At 43.0% G+C, this 18,951-nt stretch overlaps 2 protein-coding genes across 2 annotated transcripts; both read left to right on the top strand.

The window, feature by feature from the left end:
- The first annotated feature begins 441 nt into the window (after window positions 1–441).
- Window positions 442–2,907, top strand: LOC114559107 (uncharacterized). The gene is made up of 2 exons (XM_028583558.1): window positions 442–814; window positions 1,565–2,907. The coding sequence occupies exons 1-2, from the start codon at window positions 571–573 to the stop codon at window positions 2,836–2,838; spliced, it is 1,518 nt and encodes a 505-aa protein (XP_028439359.1). The 5' UTR covers window positions 442–570; the 3' UTR covers window positions 2,839–2,907.
- A 4,198-nt stretch (window positions 2,908–7,105) lies between these two features.
- On the top strand, window positions 7,106–18,508 carry LOC114558454 (protein-serine O-palmitoleoyltransferase porcupine). Its single transcript, XM_028582469.1, has 12 exons — window positions 7,106–7,235; window positions 7,796–7,988; window positions 8,974–9,017; window positions 9,713–9,894; window positions 9,986–10,116; window positions 12,061–12,186; window positions 14,511–14,611; window positions 14,769–14,845; window positions 15,151–15,214; window positions 15,619–15,704; window positions 16,769–16,879; window positions 18,278–18,508. Exons 2-12 carry the CDS (start codon window positions 7,840–7,842, stop codon window positions 18,377–18,379), a joined length of 1,173 nt encoding a protein of 390 aa, XP_028438270.1. The 5' UTR covers window positions 7,106–7,235; window positions 7,796–7,839; the 3' UTR covers window positions 18,380–18,508.
- Window positions 18,509–18,951: the final 443 nt, after the last annotated feature.

Below are 18,951 nucleotides of genomic sequence, written 5' to 3'. Positions count from 1 at the left end.
CATCTTTACCCGTAGAACCAATTCATCGGCCAGTCCACAGTGCCTTTTTTCCGGATCATCCAATCAGAGAGCAAAGCTTTGTTCCTGTGACCCAGATCAGCCAATAAGAACAACAGACCGTTTAGTCCACAATAAAATACAAAAAACATCAACTCTAAAAGGTAAAGAACAGAGGAAAAGTTGATGTTATCAGCAAGCATTTTCAAAAAATGTATTATTGATACATACATTCATTGTATATTTTTATTTTTATATGATTTTGTATATCCATATGATAGCAAATAGCAGTTTTAAAACATTATTATGTATTATTTCAAAACGGCATGTAACCAACAGCACAAGTGCAGGGGCTAGCAGTTAATTAATAATATAAATGAATAAATTCCCATATCTCATCTCTGTATCTGCTGGGATATGACGAGATATTGCGAGCGAGGGGATGTCGTCACGGCACAGCGCCCCGCCCCCAGATAACCCCCTTCCGCCATTTTGAGCTGCTCATGTTCATTGTTTGTGTTGGTTGCCTAGGTCTTGCTGTTTCGCTATTCTAGATACTTCAACTATTCTAGAATGCCCGGAACACACTGCTGTGTAAGAAACTGCTTCAGTTCCACACACGACTACCGTGGAAAGCGTAGGGACCACGTGTTACGCTTTTTTCGTATCCCTACGTGGAAAAAGCACGAAGGCGAGCATGTGTCCGACGTGACGAGGAGACGTCGGATGTCTTGGGTGGCTGCAATTAGGAGAAAGGACATTACTTTCGACCGCATCTCCCAGTCGATGAGAGTGTGTTCTCTGCATTTCCATTCGGGTAAGTTCTCTTAAAGTGTCTTTAAAGGTGTTCGTGTTGTCGGCTCTTAAAGCCACGAAGTGCACCTGACGTTGTTGCCTAGCCTGCTAGCTAGCTAACTACAGTGCTAATTATAAGTGAATACACCCATGCTAAAGTGGACAAAAAAAAGAGGAATACAAAAATCATCTTTTGAAAATTGATCTTAATGCCTTCATTAAAAAAAATAATAAGGAAAAATCCCCATACCTAGAGATTGGCATAGGGTACTTTCCATAAGATCATCTCTCAATGCAAATCGAACCAGGCTAACTGAAATCAAACCATGCAAATCTCTAGGTATGGTGAAGGCTATGTGATGATGTGGGGTAGGGGGGGAACTTTATCAGGATGCATAGTATTCTGGATCCATGAAATAACTGGCCTTTAAACACTAATAAAATGCCTGCCTCTATGGGAATTTAACATAGGGGTGTGTATACTTATGCCCCCTGTATTTTAAGGAAGAACATTTATTTATTTACGATACATTATTCATTCACAAAGAAAATTGGTGTCCTTAAAGGTTGGATTTTTCCTATTTTTTTATTTCCAAAAGATGCATTTTTATTCCTCTTTTTAGTCAACTTTAGCATGGGTGTATTCACTTAGCAAACTGTTGTCCCCTCGCCCCAAGCCTTTGTTCTGCGAGATATTTTAATGTAATGTGTTTGCCAGCTTAAAGCATTGATTCAATTAATGAGTTTTCATAATCCAATTATTCTGTTCTAGGTAAACCATCATATGAGATGTTGGAGAACCACCCTGACTGGAAACCATCTTTGCGGTTAGGCCACAGTGATGTTAAGAAAACCGATGAAGCGAGATTTCAGCGGCTAGTAAAGCGCAGGACCCAGCACCAGGAGCAGCTGTTGCTGCCGCCGCAGCACCTGGAGCAGCCGCCATGCCCAGCGCAGCACCCGGAGCAAGCACCGCCGCTGGTACAGCATCAGGAGCAGCCGCCATGCCCAGCGCAGGAGCAAGCGCCGCCGTCGGCACAGCAACCGCACCAGGAGCCGGCACAGGAATGTGCACTTTGCCCATATAGACGAGATGTTATCAACAGTCTTTTGGAGGAAAACCGAAAGCTGAAGGAGGAGCTCGAAGAGTACCGGATGAACGAGAACTTTCTGAGCGGTGACGATAACAGAGTGAAGTATTACACGGGACTCCCAAATTATTTAACGTTTCAGACACTTTTACTCAGTCTCACGCCATATCTGCCTCAGGGCAGGTTGAAGAAGCTCTCCCCCTTCCAGCTAGTCCTGTTGACTCTCATGCGCCTCAGACTGGACCTGCCAATACAGCACCTCGGCCGTCTGCTTCGGGTGCACAGGACGACCGCCAGCGATGCCTTTCACCATACTCTCAGCGTGATGTACTCCCGGCTGTCTCCGTTGGTGTACTGGCCAAGCAGAGAGAGTTTAATGGCCAGTATGCCGCACAAGTTTGTGGAATCGTTCGGGGGAAATGCGGCCGCCATCGTGGACTGTTTTGAGGTTTTCATCGAAAAACCCTCAAACGCACTCGCAAGGGCACAGACCTTTTCTCAGCATAAACACGCGCACACCATGAAATACCTCATTGTGGTTACACCCCAGGGTGTAATTTCTTTCATATCCGAAGGGTGGGGTGGGCACGCGAGTGACAAACATATAACGGAGCAAAGTGGTTTCCTGGACAAGCTGATGCCAGGTGACGTTGTGCTGACCGATCGGGGATTTGACATCGGGGAAAGTGTGGGTATGATGTGCGCTGAGGTTAAGGTACCTCCAAGGGGCCGTGCACAGCTGGAGGCGAGAGACGTGGAGGAGGCTGGGGCCACGGCACATCTCAGGATTCACGTGGAGAGGATGATTGGTGTCGTGCAGAACGCATTTAAATTCTTACGCTCAACTGTACCTGTGAACATGCTTCTCAAATGTGAAGGTGAAAACGTAATGGCGTTGGACAAGATCGTCACCGTTTGCTGTGCCTTGACAAATATGTGCCCAAGTGTCGTCTGAGTGCGGACTTTGTTTTGTTTCTAATCTACTGCGAAATGACAGCTGAAATACATTCTTGAAACAACTTTATATGACTTAGCAGTATTTATTGAGAACTCACAGTGAACAGTGTATTAATGTTAATGTGCATGGATCGCAACACTAATGGGCACAAGAAGGGCAAAACCAATGCTTGGGAGGTAGTAGGGCTGGGAAAAAAATGTATTTGATTTAAAAAATTGAGTTGGTAGGTCAAATCGAGTCATATTTTCAAAAAATCGATTTTTTTAGATTTTTTTTAATCCAAATACAGTATAAATAATTTGGATGTTTAACAATCTTTGTTGCACACTGCACAGTGACTTTTCACTTAGAGAAAGGGTTTGCCTTTGCAATTTTGTTTATGTTGATGCACTTTAATTAAATACAATAAATATATATTTTTGAAATATATTTACAGTTTGCAGTTATTTTGTTTTAAATGGAAGGGGGGGGAGGAAATCGAATCGTAAATCGAGTTTTTTATAAAAAAATCGCAGTTAAATTTTTTTAGGGAAACAAATCTCCCAGCTCTAGGAGGTAGGTGGCGCTGTGAAATATTGCACCACGAGTTCAGGTAAAAGCCACCTTCAGGAAGGACTGTTTAGTGCAAATTATGACATGTTGTCAAATTAGTTTACATGCCTAACATATACCCTTCATCTAACACGTTAAGTGTAGAAGTGTAAGGCTGCTCCTAGAAAGAGGGAAATGTAAAGGTGGGACAGTGTTGGTGAATATCACAGCAGAGACATGCAGGGTAGGATTTTTAAGAGCAAATATCAGATGCCAAAAATCTTAACGGTGCTTTTAAGGATAGAGAATTGTGTGGAAAGGTTTCTGATATATAACTGGTAACCATTTTGAGAGCTAGATAAGCTTTTTATATGACTTAACAGTATTTATTGAGAACCCACAACGAACAGTGTATTAATGTGATGTTTTCACCATGTGCTCTAAAGAAATCGCAATGAACAGTGGAACTCTGGTGGAACTGCAACCAGTTCAGAAGCCGGAAGCATTGGCCACTTCCCGACCAGAGGGTTTTTTGCACTTCCTAGAACATAACGTTCCTAGAACCCTTCTTTTCTCGTGTTCCGACTGGACCAGTTTGGGGATTATTAAGTTCCTCTGGCCACAGTTCCTGTAACTCTTCCAGCTCCTACTTCAGGCCAGGGTCTTTTCCCTTTCCCGCATAGTGGTGGTTAGATGGCTGTGTTCTAATAACAAAAGGTCAGTTCCTATGGCCACTGGGCCACTGTGAATGCAAATGGCAGAACTGGTTTTGGGGGAGAGTAGTTAGTAGAACTGTTTTAGAAGTGGACTGTTCCTAGAACTACGTTTCTGTAACTACTTGGTCCGAAAGAGGCTATTGAGAAAGCGGAAACTTTTTTATTTTTATTTTTTTTCAGAGTACAAATATACAAGCAAACAAGGCATACTTAATCAAAAATGGAGCTTTTGCCTCAGGTTGAGCATATAAACAAAACCTAGGAGCTTATACATAACAATTTGACAATAAAATAAGAGAAGATAAATAGAAGGGGCTATCTCAAATTTAAGTTAAGAGTTTCAAGTAAATAAATCCATTCAAGGGCTTTTTTTTTTTTATTCTTAACCCGTTTCAATGTCTTACACAAATGATTGAACTCATTCTTCCAATGAATCAGGGAGGGGTTGGTCTTAAAATAGCTACATTTCTTTATTTATTTTAAAATGTTTTCCTAAAAGCACCAAATTGTTGAGAACAAAATCTACCTTCTTATCGTCAACAAAAACGCCACACTTTATATTCTTCGCTGTCAGAGGTGTTATCTCCACTTCCCTGGTCTGGAACCAGCTCTGCAGCTTGTTTATGGTTTATTGAAATTTTTAAGAGGATAACCCCTTGAGATGAAGCATCTCGTTTTCGAGGGGCTCCTCTCTCCAGAAAGATTGCACCGACTCACAGAAAAAAAAATATGTGTTCTAGATTCTAGATACATAAATCAGTTCCTTGGATGCAGAGGTGCCTCAGACTCGGGAGAAACCTTGGAATACCTAACATCATCTCTCACCATGGATTTCAGAGGCATTGGTTTAGCTTTCAACCATCTATCATAACGCTTGACATTGCATTGAAGTTGGTATTTCTCACAAAACACCTTATGCTGTAACAAGAATCCATTAAATATCCATAAAATGAGCACCTGCCCAGATTCCCTTGGATTTCCATTCACCCATGTGCACAGATTTTCTCCTTATTAATATGTATCTATTATTCCAAACTGGAGTATCATGAGGTGTAAAATGATGTGAGAGAGCGGGAGCTTCTTCCCTTATTAAAAATTCTTTCTATATCCACGACGTTCCACTTCCGGGATTACAAACTAGCGAAAGAGGCATTACTAAAGGAAATAACGGTTCCAATTCCACTTGGGGAAAAGGAGAGGGGGAAAGCTGCGGTTAAGAAAAAAGGAATTGAAGAAGAAATGGCAGAAATGGTGGGAGGAAGACAGGAAAGCAAGGGGATCTTATAAAATACAAAAGGTCTGTCAGTACAAAACATTAATGGGAAAGGACCAGGCAGGAGGAAGTTATAATGATCCAGACTTAGACTCAGGGTGGATCACACAGGACTGAATGGCACCGTTTGTTTGAAATGATGGAAGATGTGATGCTGTATGCTCACTGAACTCAGGAGGAGAACTTCACACCACAAACGGTGTGATCTACAGCACTATGAAGGACTCTATGCACTTTATTGGCTCATTTTGCACATTAGCACACAAGTTTGTTATTGTTTTATTAATTATTATTTATTTTCTGGTATGATAAGTGGCCTACTGTTTGTCTAGTTATACCTTGTATTTTGTAAAACTTTAATAAAGCTCTATTTAAACAAAACAGAAAGAAAGAAAGAAAGAAAGAAAGAAAGACGGGTGTTTGAAGATAGGGTTGAGGAGGGGGGTGTCAAAAGGAGGGGGACACAGCGTTAGTGAGTGGAATATGACAACCATAGACTGTTAATAATAATTTTACAGACTATGATGACCACACGTTACACACTCCTGTACAGTAGGTGGCAGTATGGACCTAAACGTTTGTTGCAATCCGCCTCTAATCAAGAGAAGAAGAAAAGTAAGAGGAAGAAGAAGCATCATCATCATCATCATCTGTATCCATTTCTGTATCTGTGGTATAGCCATTGACATATGGGTATATCATGACTTTGCAGTGAGCTGCCGCCTCTTCTACCCCCCGAGGTAACTAATATAAAGTTAGCTGTAACGTCAGCCTCGGCTCGCTGCAACGCTTGTTGCTATATGTTACTTTATGAAGACTAATACGTTAACTGCGCTCATTAGTTTTGCAGAACTAACGTCAGTGTGCCGTTAAACACGGATAGTTTACAATGTTCACCGTAACGTTAACCACGGATAGTTAGCTAAACCGTTCACGGTAACGTTAAGGTTATTCCGGTGCTGTTAACAGCAGCGTATTGATACTTGTTGCTGCTAACGGGAGGGAAACGATGGGCAGGCTAGCTACACCCCCCCCCGGATCACATATTGAAAGATATTGAAAAACTTACAGAATTTGAATTGATAACTAATTTAGTACCATCTTTAATAATAGGCACGTGTTGTGTATTTCAACTTGAGGATGTGTTGTTGTTGCATGCAGTGATGTGAGCCTGTTGTTGAGCCCTGCATGGAGCCAGCCTCCCCCCGCTGGCTGAGCTTTGACTCGGACAGGCTGAGGCACGTTCACGGTCCTGCCGGGGCATGCTGGCCTCCGTGGATGGAACAACACAGTGTACACATGTCATTTCCCCCTTTTGGGGGATCATTTCGAAGTGTGTCTTCTTCGAGATCATTAGCTTTCAGAACCCATCAACCAACTCTATGCTGTCCAAACTATGTCTTTTTACCAAGTATTTTAACCAAAAATACAAAGCACAAGTGATCAAAACATGACATGCTTGCTATTGCTAAAACCTATAGAGTCTGAGCTTTTAAAATGACACGAACATGAATGGAAATACTAGTGATCTAAACTAATAACTTTAAGAGATTATGTAATGGCTCAGATGCCCATTTCCCTGCTTCTAATCCTCGCTGTACAGAGTCTAATCCCTTTTAGATATGATAATTAATTTGTCTTTCATTCAGTCATTTTGATAGGTCAATGACCGTTCTAATACTGTGTGTGTGTGTGTGTGTGTGTGTGTGTGTGTGTGTGTGTGTGTGTGTGTGTGTGTATGGACCTGTCCCAGCGGCTGCAGGTGTGGCAGCAGCTGGCAGCCAGCTGTGGGCTGAGCACGGTGCAGCAGGGCGTCCAGCAGCTGTGGAGGCTGCTGCTGCTCTGCCTCGTCTGCAGACTCTGCTTCAGACTGGGTGAGCTGACCCGCTGCATACCGGACCCACACAGGGGCCACGTCGGGACCTTCTTTTGATACGTACATAGCTGAAAGCAAGTTTGGAAATTGTCTGTACTGAGATCGTTTTCCTTGATTTCAGCTTCACTCCTATCCGAGATTGTATTCCAGTGTTTAGGATTTTATTATTTTTCTTTAGAAGTGGGGGCAGGTCTGTCCGAACAACAACCCGACTATATACACAAACTACATCAACACAGTATGTGGAGTTAAACTGGACGGGCCCAATAACCTCTGAATAGTTCTACTTGTTAAATTGCAATGTGGGGGGTGCGCATTATGTCGGCAGGATAATTTAAAAGGTAACTGCGACTACATTGTGCGTCTGCCCTATTTCTGATACCGTGGTGGCAGAAATTTTGCCATGGCGGGCCACCACTACAAAATCAACTTAGACGAAAACAAAGATTATTCTGATATTTCGCTTCCTTGTCAATTAAAGTGACAGTGAAATAGAAAAAAAAGACGTTTCTAACTAGTCGGTAGATTTGCCATGTGTATTGTGCTTGTGTTCCTTAGGAGGCGTGTCCACTGTGAAGCATGTGGTGTCCGTGCTGGCCGGGATGTGCGCCCTCTTCCTGTTCTTTGAGCAGCACATGCTGTGGGTGCTGCTGCTCAGCGCGCTGTGTTACCTGGCTCTGCTCCTCAGCCCACGCTCCGGCAGCAGGGGCCTCTTCCTCTCGGCTCTCATCCTCGCCTACCTGCTCGTTGGGTGAGAAAACGCTGCAAAGAACACAGTTTCCTGGAAGCTGAAATTTAATTATCGAAGCTTTCGAATAAAAAGTCAATTGTCGGCATGGGCCCAGTGAGGCTGTATGTGTGTGCGCACAGTAGGGTTGGGTACCGAAACGCGGTGCCAATAGGGCAGCGACATTCCGACGTAAATGGTAGTAACGAGACCGAATAAGAACAAAAATTCCGGTGCCTCGTTTCAGTGCCTGACATTTATTTTTTTCAGAAGCATCGCTGCACGGGACACTACGTTAGCGTTAGCTAGTAGCTGGATTAAACCCAGTGGTTAAAATGCTGACAGCTTACGGTAAGCGGTGTAAAGTGTGACTGTATTTCCATGTAGAGGATTCCAACAGCGGGACGTAACAGTCTTGACTGCAGCTGCTGTTGTCGGAAAAACAACACAGACGGTGCGTTCACTTGAAACTCACCAGCCTTGTGGTGCATTCAAAGTTATTGTAAAATACCCTTTTCCCATCTGGTGCTTGTTTTTGTCGTTTACCAGCAATTTACTGGTGAAATAAGTTATTGTAAGTTATTGTTAATCATTAAATCAAATTAAGTCATTTAATTTTGACCATATGGCCTTAGCAATAAACAAGCTGTTCTTTAATGTCGCTGACTGTCGTTTTGTGCTCCTTTTTATATTTTATATTATATACATTATAAATATATTATATATATTTCAGTTCAGGCACCGGATCAGGCACCGGCACCGTTTTAAAAATATCGTTTTAGCACCGGTATCGGAAAAAAAAAAAAACGATACCCAACCTAGCGCTGGAATCGTACAGTGGCATTGCTTGCTATAATATCGCACAGTCGACGACCCTTTTGTAGTTTCACAATTTCCCAGTAATTTTGTGCAAATTCGGCATTGATTCATTTCATAAGTAGTTCTGCAAACCTCATTTCTGGTGTAGAATTCAAGTTGTAACATTAGTTTTTGTTCCTCTTCATTTCAGAGAGTTGCATTTAATTGACATGGTGACCTGGCATAAAATAAGAGGTAAATATTCCATCTTTTGGTCCAAGAATACTGTCACTAAAGTTTAGTTCAGTCTTGTTTTTACTTATTTTAATCTTGTTTTCTGCAATACTGCAGCGTTCCCATAGCTACTCCTTTGTGTCTGGGATGCTAGCAGGTTGCCTTTTTAAGTTCTTGTATTCTGCCAAATTGGAGAGCTACGTTACACACACGCCAACGATACAAAATGATATCTGCTCTTCTCTCTGAAGCCTCTTCCTGCTGGCCCGTGTCAGTCAGCGCCTCCACACAGAGACACACCACACACTTGTATACTTCGTAAATCCAACTTTCATATTGGATACACATTCTAAGCATGTTCGGTATTTCAGTAGTTATGATGACATCACCAGGCTTATGTTTCTTCAGAAAGCTCCTTCAGAGCCACAAAAGACATTAGACAACAGTTTTCACGGGGCGCGCCCTGGTAGCTCACCCAGCGCCCCATGTACCAAGGCTCAGCCCTGTCCCCAGTGGCCCGGGTACGAGTCCGACCCGCGGCCCTTTGCTGTGTGTCATCCGCCCTCTCTCTCCCCCCTGTCCTGTCTTTAGCTATTCTATCTAATAAAGGCCAAGAAGACTGTTTTCACAGGCTGAGTAGGCTTACCCATGATGATTAAAGTGCCTCTTTTAATATTTGTTCAAGTAAAAAAACTAAGTGTGTGTGTGTGTGTCAGGCTCTCAGATGGTGGTGGCCATGAAGGCCATCTCTCTAGCCTTTGACCTGGACAGAGGCGCGGTGGGCAGCCTGCCCTCCCCAGCTGAGTTCCTGGGCTATGTTCTCTTTGTGGGCACAGTTGTCTTCGGTCCTTGGATCAGCTTCTCCACTTATAAGAACGCCGTTGAGGGCAAAAAACTGGTGAGTCGTCCGTGTTTTGGCTTCCTCTGTGTGTGCATGCTGTGTGTGGTTGCCGCGGCGCGCTGTGGTAACGACGTGGTGTGTTCCTCAGAGCTGGTCGTGGCTGCGCGGCTCCTCCCTCAGCCTCCTGAAGAGCCAGATCTGTCTGGTGGTCTCCACCTGCGTGGCCCCGTACCTCTTCCCTTTGGTAATCCCCATCCACGGAAACGCAGTGCCACAGAAGTGAGACAAACTTTCATTTAAATCATACTAAACTCAGGTTGTTTTGCCAATACATCAGCTGCTACAATACACTGGATTGTGAACATACTGTCTTTCTTTCCCTGCTTCCAAGATATATTTGAGAAAGGTAAGGCTTGTTTTCAGGGTTAGAATGTACTGCACATGTACTATGTCTCTCTCTCATAGGTGGGCCACATTCTCTGGGCGGGCAAAGCAGAGAAAGGGGAAGTAACCTTGCTCCTTATGACCTCATAAGGAGAAGATTCCAGATCGGCCCATCTGAGCTTTCATTTTCTCAAAGGCAGAGCAGGATACCCAGGGCTCGGTTTACCATTTCTAGCCACTGGGGGACCATAGGCAGGCTGGGGGAACTCATATTAATATTAAAAAAACCTCATGAAGTGACATTTTCATGCCATGGGACTAGGGCTGCCACCTCTTAGTCGATTAGTCGACTAATCGGTCGTTTTGGTCTTAGTCGACTAAGATTTCTTTAGTTGATAAGTCATCTTTTATGCTTATTCATGCTTAATTACTCATTTCCAAGAAACTTCTGAGCACATTTATGGTAAACACAAGATTTAAAGTGGTGCTTTTGCAGGATTTATTGTGGAGAAACTCAGTTTTACAGATGGTTAATTAACTACATTTATATTGTGCTTTTCTAGTCTTAACCACTTCTCAAAGCGCTACTAATCGATTAGTTGACAAAATCGTATAAGTCTTAGTTAACTAAGAATTTCTTCAGTCGAGGACAGCCCTACATGGGACCTTTTTAAGGTCAGTTTAAGAGTACTGTGGTTGATTAAACAGCTCGCAGTACCATGTGTATACACATCACTGCACATACATTTTTTTTGTGGCATTTTAGGCCTTTATTTGTGACAAGACGGCTCAGACATGAAAGGTGAGAGAGAGGGGGAATGACATGCAGGTTGGAATCGAACCCGCGGCCGCTGCACCGAGGACTAAGCCTCTCTACAGTATATGGGCGCGCGCTCTACCAGGTGAGCTACCCAGGCGCCCCCTGTGCACATCGCATTTGAGCTGTATGTGCACCGGGGCATATAACTCTTCAGAGCCGCCAACTCTCACGCGTTGACTGTGAGACTGGTGCGATTACCACGGAAACCATGGAAGCATGGAAGGGAGGGAGAGGGGACGGGATGAGGAGGAGGGAGGGGCGAGCTAGCCTCGTTTTGTTTGAAAATACTTTGAACATCAACAAGAAGTGCCGTTGCCCAACATCGCTTAGAGCACCTTTAACCAAGTCTTGCTGAATATGTGACATCACCATAGAAGTCCTAATATGATAAAACAGGTTTTCATAATAGTTTGTCAGTGGATTTCTGCTCGAAATATCCCTGCCCATGGGCGACCTCTCGCTGCCCCAGTAGAGGGTATGCTCCATGTAGGCTGAGTCCTTGACAGCGGCCCAGGTTTGATTCCAACGCAAGGCCCTTTGTTGCATGTCACCCCGCTTCCCTCTCCCCTTTCCTGTCTTTTAAGCTATCCCGTCAATCAGAAATGTCCTTGACCATTAGGGATCGGTATCAATTTGACTTTTACTCTAAAGGGTTCGGTTCTTTATCGATACTTTTATCGGTTCAGGATTATAAGTTATATATATTTTACATAAATATTTCTAGAGCAGCAACAGTAAAATCCACAAACGCAACGTCACTATATAAACTCAATAATAGCCCACTGGAAACCAAACCAAAATGTCAATCAAATAAAAACTATTTCTGACATCAAAACACTGAGTGATAAATGATGAACAGAGACAGGAGTCTGTCCTCTGTCCTCCCTGTGCTTTTGGTTAAATACATCCCTACTGTATATAGATGGTTTCTGTCATTTCAGGTAGTTCTGATCACACTGATGTTGGCTAACATGTAACCTTATGTGTGTCTTTTGACTTGTATGTGGTGTGCTGCACAGGTGGCTGCATGCGTATGAGAATGCGGTGTCCTTCCACTTCAGTAACTACTTTGTGGGTCACCTGAGCGAAGGCACCAGCATGCTGGCTGGAGCCGGCTTCACGGAAGAAAAGGAAAACATCAGATGGTGAGTTTTTAGCTGGGGCCGACTGAGGGCTGTACGACGAAGCCAGATGAATGGCTTAGCAAGGTCGGTGGAGCCTAAAGCCAGGGTTTTCTATGTCAGGTGGCTCTCTTTTAACTGGGCTAGATCGCCATGATAACTTATGCCGCACATCTAATCTGCTCCGGAGACTGTTGTTAAGAGTATCGGATTGAAATCGCCTGTAAAAAAGGGGGAGAGGGTGTTTAGAGACGGAATAGATTCACTGTAGCTTGTCTTGACTATATTCTCTATGAGCAATACAGATTCTCAGTTGAGGGAATATGTTATAAATGCAAACTTGTTGAGCCCAATGTTTGTACGTTTGTTTGCCACAGAACGAAGCCATGGAATGCGTTGTTGTTGTTTTTTTTAACACGAGAACTTGCGTGCATTCAGCCGGCGATGCAAATAAGATCACTGTAAGCCATGTACGTTTGAACTGTTCCCTGAAGTGAGATATAAAAACAAAAAAACCCATATTTCAACTGGCTCAAACGGGCTCCGTACACATCAGTGTCTGTTCTTTCCTGTTTAATAAAGTTACAGCTATGACGTCATTAAGACATCTATGAAAAATATCGACTTAGTATCTCAATATATTGACTTAATATCTCAATATGTTGACTTAATATCTCAATATATTGACTTAGTATCTCAGAATATTGACCAAGAATCTCAAAGTAATGAGAAGCTTATAGAAAAGAATATGCAAATGAATATGCAAATCCTTAATTGCTCCGACTTTTGTTACTAAGCTAAATATGTAAAATATGTGTATGGCTCTGCGACGGTGGGTGGAGGCTTTATGTTTTCGGGTTGTCTGTCCGTCCTTCTTTCTATTCTTGTGAACAGCCGTTTCTTTAAATTTAACATTCAGTCAATACAGGTAATTTCACTTTGATCTGTCCAGAAACTAAAGTGATGATTGGATAGTGTCAGGCCTCAATGCAGTTCCTGAGTACAACGTTTAAATCTGTTGCATCATGTTCAGAGTTTAAGAGCTGTAGCATGAGCAGCACCTTAGAAATAAACAAGTCGGCACTGAGATGCATTGGGTGGTAAAACAAATATATGAACTTAAGAATAGGGTTGGGTACCGAAACCCGGTTCTCCTACGTAACCGGTAGGAATCGGGCCGGATTAGAATGCAAATTTCGGTTCCTCATTTCAGTTCCACTTAATGTGTTGCCTGAAATATTTTCCCTCTGTCTCTCTGACATGGACATAACAATATTACACTGGTAAGTTCAGAAAAGGACATCACTTTACTGTAATGCAGCCTTTTAAAACCAGGCAAAGACAACACTTACGCCATATTACGATATCCAAAATCTAAGACGATATCTAGTCTCATATCACGATATCGATATAATATCGATATATTGCCCAGCTCTACTCTGGGCTCACCAAAACGGATGTAAAAGCATATTAACCATTCACTGCACGTGATGGCTAGTAAACATATTACACTTGCTCTGCTAGTCTATCGTTAGCTAACTATCTTTTAGTGCATTAAAATGCCCAAAGCGAAGCGGTCGAAAGTGGAAAGGATTCCGACATCGCAAAATGCAACAAATGTTTCAAAACGATTACCGGTACGTGCAACGCTGTTAGATGACTTAGGTTTACTTTTTATATATTTAAGTACTTTTAAAACGTTATATTGTTGAATTTAAATAATTTTCAGTTTTAAAAAAAACAACTATAAAAGAGCCTTTCTTTGATGTCATTTTTCAGTTTTTCAAGAATCGGAATTGTTTTAAAAGTACCGGTTTGGAATCGTAAAAATCCAAACAATACCCAACCCTACTTAAGAATTTACACAATTAGTCATTTTCTGCCATCATTCCTGTCTTGTCTTATTTGCAGTAACAGTGTTGCTTTTTTGCCTACTACCCTTTTAATATTCTTTATAACTATCCATTATAACGACATGTGATCGACCCTTTTGGTGCGGTAGAAGAGTCAAATGATGCCAAACGCCCCGTTTTTATGGGAACATTAAGAAAAGAAACCAGCTTAACAAATAGGGATCTCTCAGTGGGGTTTTAGGTTTTGTCGAGCCGGCTAACGCAAAGACAGCCGGGCTCTGTGGAACTTGCTTTGCAGTATGCCTCTTTGCTGTGATTTTTGTTGAGAGGTCATGTGATCTTACGTGTGCAAAGGTAATCCTGCATAATAATGGAGAGGGTGAAAGGGGTTCACCACGATGGCTTCGACTTTGTCCTTTGTCCTCGTCTCAGCCAGTCCAGTTGAGTATTTAAATATTTGATTGTGTTTTCTTGTCTATTCTCTATATTCTGCAGGGATATGAGTGTGGTGAAGCCTCTCAGTGTGGAAATGCCTCGCTCCATGGTGCTGGTGGTGACGTCCTGGAACGTCCCCATGTCCCGATGGCTGAAAACCTGTAAGTCCAACTCAAGTCTGTTCAACGCTCCAGAGCTGGATCATTTTGTCACATTAAAACCCTCTTACAATGTTGTATTTACATGTCTTGATGTAAAGTTACATTAAAACTGTATTTAGCATGTTGTGTTTACTGTCTTCTGTTCCATGTTCATCAGATGCCTTTAAAAACGCCATGAAACTGGGGACTTTTCCAGCCATCCTGGTGACGTACACAGCCAGCGCCCTACTTCATGTTAGTGAGATAATGCTTCTCTCCGGAGCCCCTCACAGTATTGGGCCCATTTTAGGATGCAGTATGTAAGAGACCATTCTTCTTTTGTTGGAAGCCCATCTACTTTCACTTTCGTATGGGTAACACATGACGAACTACAATCTCTTGCCATCCATCTGTGGCAGACTTTAACTGTTCCCTGATAGAAAAGCTGTGCATGTTAAGGTTTAACATGCAGGTAGCCCATCCATAGTTCTACCAGACAAAAGATGCTGGATGATAGGCCATCGCTACTTCAACTGAATGGGCTGTTTGTTTTTCTTCAGGGTCTGAGCTTTCACCTGGGAGCTGTTCTGCTGTCTTTGGGCTTCATCACATATGTTGAACATGGTATGAAAAACATATCAGCTTGTACATAGAGTATTTAACTGTAGGGCTGCACGATTAATCTACTGTAATGGCAATCACAATGTAACTCTGTCTGATTTAATGAGAGCGAGAGAGAGAGAGAGAGAGAGAGAAAGAGTTTATTTATACTGTTGAGCAAAGTAAAATAGTCTATTTTGAAAGATTAATTTTTGTTATTTAATTTTGTGAAATATTAAGTTATTTAAAAAAAAAAAAAAAGTATTGCTGCTTTTTAGCCCTGTGGTCTCGGTAGGCCACACCCACCCCCAGTCTGGCAGCCAACAGAAACTCACGTGCTGGATTAGGTAGTGACACCAGCCAGTTTGTTTCTCACACCTGAATATGTTTTTTAATTTAAATTTCTTTTATTTTCTTCTTGTCCTCAGTTCTGAGAAAGAAGCTGGCCTGTGTGTTGAGTGCGTGTGTCCTGTCCAGGCCCTGCCCCTCTGACTGCAGCCACCAGCACAAGAAGGTACGGCTTCAGCTCGACGCAGCTGTGTGAGCAACGCTAACCGTCCAAACACACGCCATTTACAGTTATGGAGGGCAGTCAGCAAAGGTTTTCAGGGCGTGTTATGTTACTCCTTAAAGTGCTCATATTATGCTTTTTGCCTTTTTCCCATTCCTTTATTGTGTAATATCTTTTTTTGTGCATGTAATAGGTTTACAGAGTGAAAAAGCCCAAAGTCCCCCCCAAAGGGCCTTACCATCTCCAACAGAAAACACTGTTCACAAACTGCTCCAAACAGCTCTATTGTAGTCCAGCCTTTACTTCAGAGACCAACGTGGTCACTTTGGAACACACGTTATAATGCTCACCTAGCTGCTAGCATGGTACACCCTCATACTCTGCTTCTGACTGGCTAGTAGTCCTTACCTAGCTACTGTTAGGGCACTCCCTCATACTCTGCTTCTGACTGGCTAGTAGTCCTTACCTAGCTACTGTCAGGGCACGCCCTCATACTCTGCTTCTGACTGGCTAGTAGTCCTTACCTAGCTACTGTCAGGGCACTCCCTCATACTCTGCTTCTGACTGGCTAGTAGTCCTTACCTAGGTACTGTCAGGGCACTCCCTCATACTCTGCTTCTGACTGGCTAGTAGTCCTTACCTAGGTACTGTCAGGGCACGCCCTCATACTCTACTTCTGACTGGCTAGTAGTCCTTACCTAGGTACTGTCAGGGCACACTCTCATACTTTACTTCTGACTGGCTAGTAGTCCTTACCTAGCTACTGCACATGTGCGACTCCCAACAAGATGTAACAGAAGTGCGATGCCTCACTCTGTAGCTAAAACAGAGAGCTCAATGCACAGGGTGAAAAGAGGAGCTGCAGCAATGTGCAGTACAACTAAAATATGGTGTTTTTTGAAAATGAAACCATGTAAACCTATTCTGGTACAACCTCTAAATACAATTATGAACCTGAAAATGAGCATAATATGAGCACTTTAAGGGTAAAAAAGATTGAGACGTTGAAAAAGCTCTAGCGGCTCTTTGAGTGTATTCTTTTTCCTTTTGGTCCTGTGGTCCTGTAGGAGTATTGGGTGATGTTGCTGAACCTGGTTTTCAGCCTCCTGGCCATCTTCCACCTCACCTACCTGGGCTCCATGTTTGATCCCGGACTGGATGAACAGGAAGTGGAAGAGGTAAGAGCAACTTGAGAAAAATTGAATAGGTTTATATGCCATGTAAATGTCAAGATATAGTGCGGGACACAGCGGCTACTCGGCCCTCAGCTGCCGCCATCTTTGCTCCGGAGCGGAAGCTTACGGGACCACCAACACGTTTTCAAACTTGTGGATATGGCGGGCGAGGGAGCTGCAGCGGTTGTGATATACTGTACATATGTCATTTATACACAGGCTTTTTTAATAAGTACCACTGTACTGTATCAAACAAGACGGTATATATTTTGGCAGGCGACACTACTAGGGCTGTCCCAAACGGTTATTTTTTTAAACGATTAATCTAGCGATTAGTCAACTAATCTAACGATACATTTTTCAATTAGCGTTTATTTTCCCATTGCTCAATTATTAACAATTTATACAAAACAAATTACAATAAGGTTCAAATCTCTATTTATTAAAATAGTTTAACACTGCACTGTTCAAGTCGAATGAATTTGTAGTACAAGCTGAAGCCAGATGTAGGTTATCAATGCAACAACAGAAATTGCTAATTATTTGTGTCGACGCCTTTATGTAATCGATGACAAATTGAATGGTCAAATTTACCGATACACAAATGAGTACACCGTATACTACATGTAAGTGTACTGACGCTATATAAACCGAAGTGAGTTGACGTGAGCCCATTCTCAGTGGGAGTGTGAGACTGTTCTGCTGATGGACCCTTCTGTATTTCTCATCCGTCTTCTTCTTTTCATTTTTCTGGCTCGCTGCACTGCAGCTACAATTGGTATTTATTTTTCTCTTCTTCGTCTGTATTTCCACGTTTGGTATGAAAGGTCCAACGTGTGGGAATTTCTCCCATCTAGCGTTGAGATCACATATCGCAATCAACTCTCTCGCGCCTCGCAGTTCAAAGTAGGTATTACAGCTACGGTAGCCTTCACGCTTCAAAAAGCCGGTCTCTTGCTCTTTTCAATCTCCCTTTTTCTTTTTCTGGGCGAAGAAGAAGAAGACTCCTGTTTCTGAAATTTGGATTTTGAATACGTGGTCCTCCATGTTTCCTTCTTCAAACTTGGCGGGGGCTGGGAAGCTACGATACCCATTAGCAGCATTAGCAGCACCTGTGAGTTTATCATGTGACCGCGAAAGGCGGAGCAGTATGTCCTGTATGTCCCTTACCGGCTAACGTATTTCAAGATGGCGCATGAATATGGAGTGTCTTCCCCAGTTCTTGCAAACGCAAATGTAAAATTTCAAGCCAAAAGGAATACTTTGAATTGATGGTGGTGGTAAATATTCATGAAAAAGGGCTGGCAGAGACGATTGTGTTTTGAGTGACCTATTCAGTGGATTCCACAGCCAGTTGCGTGTTTGATCCATGTATGCTTGTTTGTGGCTCCTGTTTCCCAGGGTTACACCGCCATCCACACCATCCGGAGGTGGTCCGAGCTGAACTGGGCCGGCCACTGGGTGGTGTTGGCCTGCTGGCTCTTCTACCGCCTGATTCAGTGACGTTGGAGGGGGGGGAGGCTGGCAGACACCACAGGCTTCCCAACGCCATGTCAGGATGTTATTGGATGGGGTACCAAGGACCAGGACGTGCTCCAGCTGGAGGACTGCGTCTGTGCTGGGGTGGGGGTGGGGGTGGGGGGGGGGTTAATGTGTTAAGAAGAGATGGATGGTTGTAGAGTGAGAACGAAGATATCTTTGGTTGTACACTTAGTCCCAGGCCATATTGGAATGAACTTTGATGATTTTGATTGCGTTGACCATGGGAGTCTCTTGAGAAGATCTGCTAGACCCAGCACAGGCTGTCTGCAGACAGGCCAGCCTAGAGCGGGATTTATACTTCTGCATAAAATCTACGCTGTTGCTACGTACATAAGTACGTGGAGACACGAAGCTACGCCGTAGCCTGACGTGCACCTCTCGAAAAATGTAACTACATGTTAGGGCTGGGTACCCATTTCAATACTTTTTAGGCACTTTTTAGAATTGCCTCTAAAGCATCGATTATCAGAAAATGCCTCGTCATTCAATACCCTATTTCAATACCTAAGTAGTAAATCTCATCAGCGTCAGTG

This window comes from Perca flavescens, chromosome 7 (assembly GCF_004354835.1).
Source record: "Perca flavescens isolate YP-PL-M2 chromosome 7, PFLA_1.0, whole genome shotgun sequence".
Taxonomy (NCBI): domain Eukaryota; kingdom Metazoa; phylum Chordata; class Actinopteri; order Perciformes; family Percidae; genus Perca; species Perca flavescens.
The sequence above is the reverse complement of the archived record's forward strand: the minus strand, read 5'-3'. Positions and strand labels throughout refer to the sequence as shown.

What these genes read in the sequence shown, in the direction of transcription:
- LOC114559107 (XM_028583558.1), top strand. Translation starts at nt 571, where the DNA reads ATGCCCGGAACACACTGCTGTGTAAGAAACTGCTTCAGTTCCACACAC. An exon ending in TTCTCTGCATTTCCATTCGG is followed by an intron (nt 815 to 1,564) that starts GTAAGTTCTCTT and finishes ATTCTGTTCTAG; the next exon opens with GTAAACCATCATATGAGATG.
- LOC114558454 (XM_028582469.1), top strand. Translation starts at nt 7,840, where the DNA reads ATGTGCGCCCTCTTCCTGTTCTTTGAGCAGCACATGCTGTGGGTGCTG. An exon ending in GACCTGGCATAAAATAAGAG is followed by an intron (nt 9,018 to 9,712) that starts GTAAATATTCCA and finishes TGTGTGTGTCAG; the next exon opens with GCTCTCAGATGGTGGTGGCC. An exon ending in GGAAACGCAGTGCCACAGAA is followed by an intron (nt 10,117 to 12,060) that starts GTGAGACAAACT and finishes TGTGCTGCACAG; the next exon opens with GTGGCTGCATGCGTATGAGA.